Source organism: Salpingoeca rosetta (assembly GCF_000188695.1).
Source record: "Salpingoeca rosetta unplaced genomic scaffold supercont1.15, whole genome shotgun sequence".
In the NCBI taxonomy this organism is placed as follows: Eukaryota; class Choanoflagellata; order Craspedida; family Salpingoecidae; genus Salpingoeca; species Salpingoeca rosetta.
The window spans coordinates 1,406,366-1,415,119 of record NW_004754919.1 but is presented as its reverse complement, the minus strand read 5'-3'; the positions used below and the strand labels follow the sequence as shown (position 1 = coordinate 1,415,119).

At 54.0% G+C, this 8,754-nt stretch overlaps 3 protein-coding genes across 3 annotated transcripts in view; 2 read left to right on the top strand and 1 right to left on the bottom strand.

Annotated features, from left to right (window-relative positions):
* The window catches only part of PTSG_12392 (uncharacterized protein), a 6,293-nt gene extending 1,837 nt beyond the window's left edge, over window positions 1-4,456 (bottom strand). The window contains exons 1-8 of the mRNA XM_004992933.1: window positions 3,782-4,456; window positions 3,408-3,529; window positions 2,968-3,179; window positions 2,764-2,877; window positions 2,052-2,137; window positions 1,573-1,738; window positions 1,157-1,350; window positions 663-968 (exon numbers count right to left, since the gene is read on the bottom strand). Of these exons, the coding sequence (XP_004992990.1) occupies window positions 663-968; window positions 1,157-1,350; window positions 1,573-1,738; window positions 2,052-2,137; window positions 2,764-2,877; window positions 2,968-3,179; window positions 3,408-3,529; window positions 3,782-4,174 (1,593 nt within the window). The 5' untranslated portion in view covers window positions 4,175-4,456. The remainder of the gene's footprint in view (window positions 1-662; window positions 969-1,156; window positions 1,351-1,572; window positions 1,739-2,051; window positions 2,138-2,763; window positions 2,878-2,967; window positions 3,180-3,407; window positions 3,530-3,781) is intronic.
* Window positions 4,457-6,343: 1,887 nt separating this feature from the next.
* Window positions 6,344-8,153, top strand: PTSG_06095 (uncharacterized protein; the record flags this gene model as incomplete). The annotated part of the gene is made up of 6 exons (XM_004992932.1): window positions 6,344-6,458; window positions 6,556-6,875; window positions 6,969-7,106; window positions 7,275-7,320; window positions 7,632-7,759; window positions 8,118-8,153. 6 exons carry the CDS (start codon window positions 6,344-6,346, stop codon window positions 8,151-8,153), a joined length of 783 nt encoding a protein of 260 aa, XP_004992989.1.
* A 150-nt stretch (window positions 8,154-8,303) lies between these two features.
* On the top strand, window positions 8,304-8,627 carry PTSG_06094 (uncharacterized protein; the record flags this gene model as incomplete). The annotated part of the gene is made up of 1 exon (XM_004992931.1): window positions 8,304-8,627. The coding sequence occupies one exon, from the start codon at window positions 8,304-8,306 to the stop codon at window positions 8,625-8,627; it is 324 nt and encodes a 107-aa protein (XP_004992988.1).
* Window positions 8,628-8,754: the final 127 nt, after the last annotated feature.

The window sequence follows — 8,754 nt, the reverse complement described above, 5'->3', positions numbered from 1 at the left end:
CTACTATTGCTCCGGAGGTGACAAGTATAGCTATGTCCTAACTATTCTCCGTGATGGCCAGCCAGATAAGCTCTGACTACGCTTCGCCGTTCTACCTAGAACAACTTTAGCGACGTTCGCTGTCAAGGTATTACCCGACCGAAACAACCTCGGTGCACGTAGGGGATCCCACGTTTGCATACTAGAGACACCTCTAGCAAGACGCGTGAGTTGTGGGCGTATCGGCAGGTGATGGGCATATTCAAATGCGCCCAGTGATGTTCAACGCCTGGTAACGAATCCGCCCATATAGTAGTGTGTGTGTGTGTGTGTGTGTGTGTGTGTTGTTGTTGTTGTTGTTGTGTGTGTGTGTGTGTGTGTGTGTGTGTGTGTGTGTGTGTGTGTGTGTGTGTGCGCGTGTGCGCGTGTATGTGTGTGTGTGTGTGTGCGTCAGCATGCGAAGGCGAGGAGAAAACGGGGATAGGAGCAGCCAGAGCTGTGCGCCAACCACAGGCTTGCATACACACCCACACACGTGTACATGCACAACACACACAAACTCACACACACACACACACAAGCTATGACGAACACACAGCACACACGTGCGCACACACACGACACCATCACAAAACACACATACACACACGACACACACGACGCACACATCACACAATGCTTACCGAGCAGGTGAACTCCACTTGCCGCAGGCGGGCCTGGTCCTCGCTGCTCATCTCGCTGAACCGTGTGACAACAACAACCACCTTGTCCGAGAGCGGCTGGTTGCACCAGTCCTGGTACGTCGGCGACCGGATGGCAAGGGTGCGCAGCCCCATCTGCGCACGGAGCACAGGTGTCGCAATACCCCTGCACGCGCCATCGTGGCCCTCGCACAGCAGGAAGCTCTCCCGGTTGCCCTCTCCGTCGCTGAAGCGCACAAGCACCAGCCGGTGTTCCGATGTCAGGTTGCGCCCGTGACACCCAGCACCCTGCAGCGTGATACAGCGCACAGCGTACAGCGTAGCGCGTAAACAACGGATACACGTGCGCGCACCAGCAACGCAATCACATCACCGCAAGTGCATCACCGCAAGTGCATCACCGCAAGTACACACCCCTCACACCGCAAGTACACACCCCTCACACCGCAAGTACACACCCCTCACACCGCCCACACCTGCTTCGAGCACGTCCACGGGATTGCCCTGGCCAGCTCCTGCTGCGCGGGAGTCAGCTGCGAGAAGCGAAGCCTTTCAACCCCAGCGACGACATCGCACGAGAATTGGGCAGTCCACTCGCGCCGCACCGTTTCGATGGATAGGCTGCGCACCCCCTTCTGCTGGGCATAGTCTGGCTCCACCCGCAGCGAGCCTGTAAGGTCGGAAATGAGATGTAGTCACGTACTGGTGATTGTGGGCACTCGCTCGCTCGGACACTTGCTCGCTCAAGCACGCACTTGATGGCGCACGCACATACACACGCACACACAAGACACACAAGACACACACACGCACACACACACACGCACACACACACGCACACACACACGCACACACACACGCACACACACACGCACGGCCGTCATCAACGCACCGTTGCAGTGTGACGCCCCCGTGCAGAGCAGCCGCGAGTGTATCCCTGTGACAATCACCGGGTGCCAATCTGGTGGACTGGCCGGGTGCAGGTGTGAGAACACCCTCACGTCCCTGATATCGGTCGATGCTGTGCACTCAGGGTCTGTACACTCAAGCCGCAGTCCCTGGCACAAGTGTGTATGTGGGTGAGTGTGTGTCTATGTGTGTGTGTCTATGTGTGTGTGTGTCTATGTGTGTCTATGTGTGTGTATGTGTGTGTGTGTGCGTGCATGTCTGTCTGTCTGTCTGTCTGTCTGTGTGTCTGTGTGTGTGCTTGTGTGTTTGTGTGTGTGTGTGTGCCTGTGTGTTTGTGTGTGTGTGTGTGTGTGTCTGTGTGTGTGTGTGTCTGTGTGTGTGTGTGTGTGTGTGTGTGTCTGTGTGTGTCTGTGTGCCTGTGTGTCCATCCGTGCCCGTGTGCAGCTACTGATGCACACCTACCTCTACTGCTGCTTGTTGATCCTCTGACAAGTCCTCAAAGCGTAAAAGGCCGGTCAAGGCATTCGTCTTCCCAATCGCATATCGGGCTGTGCATGCATATGCGTGTGTGTTTGGATGACAGTGAGTGAGTGAATCAGAGTGTGGTCATGTGCCCTCGCTTGTGTGAATGAGTGTGTGCGTTTGTGCTAGCGTTTGTGCAGAATGGAACCAAACGTGCGCGTGATCACATCACGCAAGCAAGCATGCAGAACAACACTAACACGTGTTTGGGCACACTACACACGACACACTACACACTACACGCGCGCACACACACACTACACACACGCACGCGCGCACACACACACTACACACACGCACGCGCGCACACGCATGCACACACTCTCACACACTACACACACACACACTACACACTTCACACACACACACTACACACACTTCACACACACACTACACACACTTCACACACACACTACACACGCATGCACACACCACACACACACACACACTACACACACACACACACACTACACACGCATGCACACACTCTCACACACCACACACACACACACACACTACACACACGACACACGACACACGCACACACGCACGCACGCACACGCACACACACACACACGCACGCACGCACGCACACACACACACACACATACACACACACATACACACACACACTACACACCGCCACCCGTACATGGCATGCTTGCACGTGTCGCCGCGCCCTTGAGCCCAGACACACGAAATGCGTCCGGACCGCACTTCTCCCGTCGATGCGCAACCAGTCGTTCGTAATCGGCGGCACCGTCTCCTGCGGCACGCACACGATAGCACACACTGTAAGTGCCACGCCCCATGCCGCGCAAACGAACAGCAAACGCAGAGCGAGCATTGTGCGTACCAATCTGAGTGCTCAGGTCGCCGTACATGAACATGGCATGATGCTTAATCGAGGAAACGATGGCCATTGTAGCGACGGTTTCCACTGCGGTGGTGATGTGGCTGTAAAGCGTTGGGTACGCCGTGCGGTCAATAATCGGGTCAACGCCAAGGATGACGAACCCGGGCCGAAGATGATGTTCTTCCACCTCATCCTCTGTGGCAATGCCACTCCTACCATTTATACATGTGTGTGTGTGTGTGTGTGTGTGTGTACGTGTGCAAGAAGGTGTACACAACTGAGTATGCGTGCCTATGTGCGATCGTGAGCACGCCAGGCTCTCGCATTTTCACGCACACGGACATCGACAGCGCCACAATGTGTGTCGAAGAGCTGTGTCACCACACACACACACACACACACACACATACACACACACACACACACCTGCCTGTGTGTACCTTGAGCATTGAGAAGGAGATGCATAGGAGATGAGGGTGTCTGGCAAAGCATGACCAACGTGAAGGCGGTCCGCGCGTATTGGCAGGTCGTCTTGACTAATGGCCCACTCGACGTAGAATACCTGCAGACGAAGGCGCACGAAATCAAGTCATATCACACACACACACACACACACACACACACACACACACACACACACACACACACACACACACACACACACACACACACACACACACACACACAGCACCATCAGGCCATCAATCATCATGGGTGCATGTTTCGTCACTGTTGCCCAAAACCAATCAAAAGCTCATGCCATCAAATCACACACCAAGCACCCCCCCCCCCCCAACACACCCACGCCACTTACCTGTGCGTCAGGGTCGTGTTGGCGTGCGAAATCTCCCACAGCCTTATGTGTCGACAGCCACAGGGTCGAAGGTGCGTCCCTCAGCGCCCTGAACCGCTGCACGCTGTCGGGTGGCAGGGATTGCACGTTGTCGCGTGCGAAATGGATGCTGTGCCGGAGCGTTGGGTCCACCGCCTCGAGTAACACGTTCACGCGTACACCTGCGAGCGTGTTCTGAGCTGTACGCAAGTTGGCGTCGGCGTGCCCGGACACGAAGTCCGGCACGCCTTCGCCAACACGCGGCTCTTGCGTCTCATCAATCGCCTCCAGAACACCCCAATTCGGGCACTCACTCAAGACCTGCAAGCGCTGGGTGTTGATCCTTCCAGCAAAGGCCCGCAGGTAGGAAGACATGGGTAGAGAAACCCACAGAACGCAGTTGGCAGAGCCAGCACACGAAAGCAAAACGAAGGAATTAATGTTCCACACATAAAAAAAGTTGCCTGCAAGCAAACACGCTTTAATTTGGTCACGTCATGTTGTCACGTTCGTTGCCTGGCACGGGACGCTTTCACGGTGGTTTGATGCACATTTAACGGCTTTGGCGCCGGGGATGTCAACTTCACCGAGGAGGAGGAGGAGGTTCCGCACGCGGTGCATGTTTGCTGGCTGCGATGTCGATGCCGGGGCGGCCGGTGAGAAGTATTGGAGAAAAAGGAACTTTTCATGGAGAAAAGGGACCCGACTTCGCGCTCCGTCAAATCTGTCCTTCACTCGTTGCAAATTGCGCGCGTGTAATGTCGTGCGGTCTAGCGTATGACTTCTCACACTTGTGGTGTGTAATGTCACATGATTGCGTGACGTCATGTCGAGTGTTCACGCGCAAGCGCTTCAAAAACAAGCTTCCAGCATGGCATGGTGTTGTCAATCGTGGTCCTCGCTCCTCGCCATTGTGTCTTGTCGTGATAACATGGTGTGTGTGTGTGTGTGTGTGCTTGCCACTTCATACGCCAATCCGTACGACATTACACACCGCGAGTGAAGGACAGATTTGACGGAGCGCGAAGTCGGGTCCCTTTTCTCCATGAAAAGTGCCTTTTCTCCAATACTTCGGCCGGTGAGCTTGGGCAAGAATCGTGAGGCAATTCTCCGGGGCCCTGGCAGGTGGGGTGAGCCACAGACAGACGTGCAGCGTGAGGTGTGGAGACGCGTGTTGATAGCCGCGCAGGTCGTCGCGCGCGCTCAGCATATTCGAGTGAGTGGACGAACGAAGGTCGGCAAGCGCATCCCATCGGGGTACAAATGACGCACAACATTCAAGCCAGGTCAAGACTGGTCAAACGGAAATTGAAGTGGATCAGGGTGCCGTCAGCCGCCCCCACGCAATCTTTGAATTGCGGGTCCATGTCCGACCACATCCCGCACTCATCGCTCACCTCGGCTTCGCTTCAAGGAAACATAATCAACGGTGCCAACCATTCCTCAAGATCTATCACAATGCAGTGCTCGTACCCATGAAACAAGGACCGGCTGATCCCATACGCATCCTGGCATCGTTGTTGACAGGCCAGTCCTGTCTGCTGAGTCATCATTGACCTCCCTTCTTCACGACACCACAAATTTGCACTCACCTCTCTTGTGTTCTGGAATGTTCACGTGATTTCCCTCCAACCTGTTGCACGTGCAGTGTTTAGCTTGTGTGGTTGCTCGATGTTACATGCTCTTGCATAACACACCACATAACCACACAACTCTCAACAAACACTGCCACGTCACCACTTTGCGTTGTCGACAATTCTTGTCTTCTGCTCTGTTTCTTTCTGTTGGAGTGTTCATTCATCCTACATCCTTGTTTGCTTCACAACTCAAGTAAACACACACAACTTCCTCTTGCCAAGACAATCTCCCACACAACACACAGCACACTCTGCACACACACACACACAAGTCTCCAACAACAGCACCACCACCATGAACTTGCAACACTTGTGTGTGCTGTGTGTGCTGTGTGTTGTGTGGGAGAATTGGCTTGGCAAGAGAGAGTTGTGTGTGTTTACTTGAGTTGTGAAGCAAACAAGGATGTAGGATGATTGAACATGAACTGAGAGACACTCTCACACATAGACAGAAAACTGGAGGAGAGAGAGAGAAGTGCCACGTGGCAAAACAACCAGAAACGCCCGTTTCTGGGCGCACGTGCACAGAAACGTTTACAGCAGAATTTGCTGACTCAGCAAGCGTTGACACTGGAACAGTGATGTCAACAATTGTATTGGTGGGTGAACACAAGAGGAAATTTTGTGGAAGAAGTGAACGAAACAAGAAAGTAAGTCGAACATGAATAAACCACAAAGTGACACAGGGGCGCCAATGTCTCTCGCCAACATCGACAACATTTTGCCGGTAGACTTTAATCCAAGCACGCGTCCTTCAAACAGCTTTCGAACAGAGTAATGTCCACAAACAAAATTCTGTCTGCTTCAAAAACGTACAAATGTCTCTGTCATTTTAGCTCACACCTTGAAGCCTTGGTTATCGCATCCGACACACACACACACACACGCACGTACACACACGCCGGTCATGCCTGTATGCCCGATATGTGGGAAGAAACTATCCTCAATAGGAGGAAAACAGGCACTGCAGCGTCACCTCACCAGCCATAGAGACGAGCGACCCTTCGAGTGCAACTTTCCAGGTACGCTGGCCTAGTTGTGTTCACAGTCACCTGCTTTCTTCTTCTACATCTTCATATCTTCCACAACACTCACCCACCAAGTGCAATGATTGCCAAGGCTGCGGCAAGGCATTCAAGACGAAGGCACAGCTGGCACGGCACCGCAAGTCCCACCTTACACGACAGTACAAGTGCCACCTCTGCCCGCAGAGGTTTTCCCGCGGGGACACGCTCAAGAATCACCTGAAGAAGATACACCCGCAGCAGCCCCGGCAGCACCAGCAGCAGCAGCAGCAGCAGCAGCAGCAGCAGCAGCAGCAGCAACAACAACAACAGCAGCAGCAACAGCAGCAGCAGCCACAGCAGCAGCAGCAGCGGCAGCAACAGCAGACCCGGCAGCAGCGGCAGCAGCAGCAGCAACAGCAGACCCACGAACCAGTGAGTTCCCCTGCTAACCCTTGCGTACCTCCACTCTGCTACATGGCCAAACCGCACACCAACTCTCACACACACACACGTGTATGCACAAAGGTGACGAGAGTTGTGCCAGCGCTCGCGACCCGACGGGCACAATGTGCCTTCGGCACAGGCGTGTCCGTCTTCGACACCTTGGCAGACGACCCACGCCGGCTTCCCGAGGCCTTGAATGACCTCCACGCTGCCCTTCAGGTAAGCCGATGATGCCTGTTTCTCCGCACGTGTGTTTGCACGCGTGTGCGTGTGCCGTGCCTTTGGGTCTGTGTTGTACGTCTGTTCATGCTGATGTAAGACTCACACATCCAGCTTAAACACAAACAGGGGCCACCACCGCCCCTTGTTTGTGAAAAATGTCGAAAGACATTTGCCAACGCACGCACCTTTACGAACCACATGGACACGTGTGGTTAGCATTGGTGCCGCGCTTCCCCCCTTGCTTGCGCACCTGCGCCTTCTCTCGCTGCGTGTGTTATGTTACAGCCTGTATTACACACAGACAGCACAAGCAGCAGTAGAAGAAGAAAGAGGAGGAAAAGGAGGAAAAGGAGGAAAAGGAGGAAAAAGAGGAAAGGAGGAAAAGGACTGGGAGTATACACAAGCCGGCGGGGTCAAGACACGCGTACACGAGAGTGTATGAGCGCTCTAAGCACGCATCAACGGACACAATTTCAAACACGCACAAACGCAGACACACCCGAACACACTCGCTGCATCCAGGTCGTGGCAACTCTTCCGCAAGAATGGACGCCACGCCCTGCGCGAACGCAAGGCAGTGCACGCTTGGCAACGACGGGGATGATAAGTGCTTTCCCTTTACCCTTCATCGACAGTACTTCTCAAGCAAGGTGCGTGTGTGCGTGTGATGCGCGTTGTGTGACACCCTTGGTGATGATATGACAAAGGAGCAAGCGCACGAACACACATCAACACAGACAAACGTGCACACACGAAAACTCACACACACACACACACACACATACTCCCACTCACTCACGCTGTTCAAATCGGTGGGCGACGTGAACGTGCGTCGTACGCTGCGTCTGCGCTGTTGGCGATGTCGCCTCCGACCGCCTCTGTTCTGAGCGTCTGTTCCTACTGGTGCCGGTGTCGGTGCCGGTGAAATTTGTGGGGGCGGATGCGTTCGTTGTATGGCGATGGGTGCCGAGCAACAACATTTTCTGCTTGCTGCTGCAACTGCCACAGGTGCCGCTCATGGCTTCCTGGGAGCGGCTTTGCTGATGTGGAAGAGGTGTCATTGCAGCCGTTCTTGCCCCCCTCCCCATCTCATCCAGCTGTCTCGGACAACGGAAATCAACCACCCCTTTCAAACACGGCACCTTCAATATAACACCCGCGTCACCCCGCCTTTTGTGCACCGCACCCAACGCAATGGCTGTGGTCGTGTGCAATGTGGCTGATCCCTGCTGTCGAAGACGGCGAAAAATTAACCCTCAACAACAACAACAGCAGCAGCAACAACAACAACAACAACAACAACAACAACAACAACAACAACAACCACCACCACCACCACCACCACCAACAACACAACAACAACAACAGCAGCAGCAGCAGCAACAACATCAACAACAACACCAGCAGCAACATCACTACCACCACCAACAAACAACAACACAACAACAACAACCACAACCATCGAGCAGCGCACAGCAAAGACAACACTATGTCGCTACGACAAGAACAACGCTGTGACGAAAATAACTATCGAGCAGAGCACCGCAGGCCCACGGAGCAAATAGAGACTACCATCCAACATCTCACAATAGAACTACTGGATATTACCCACATGACGACAACTATATCGACCAATAGAAGTACA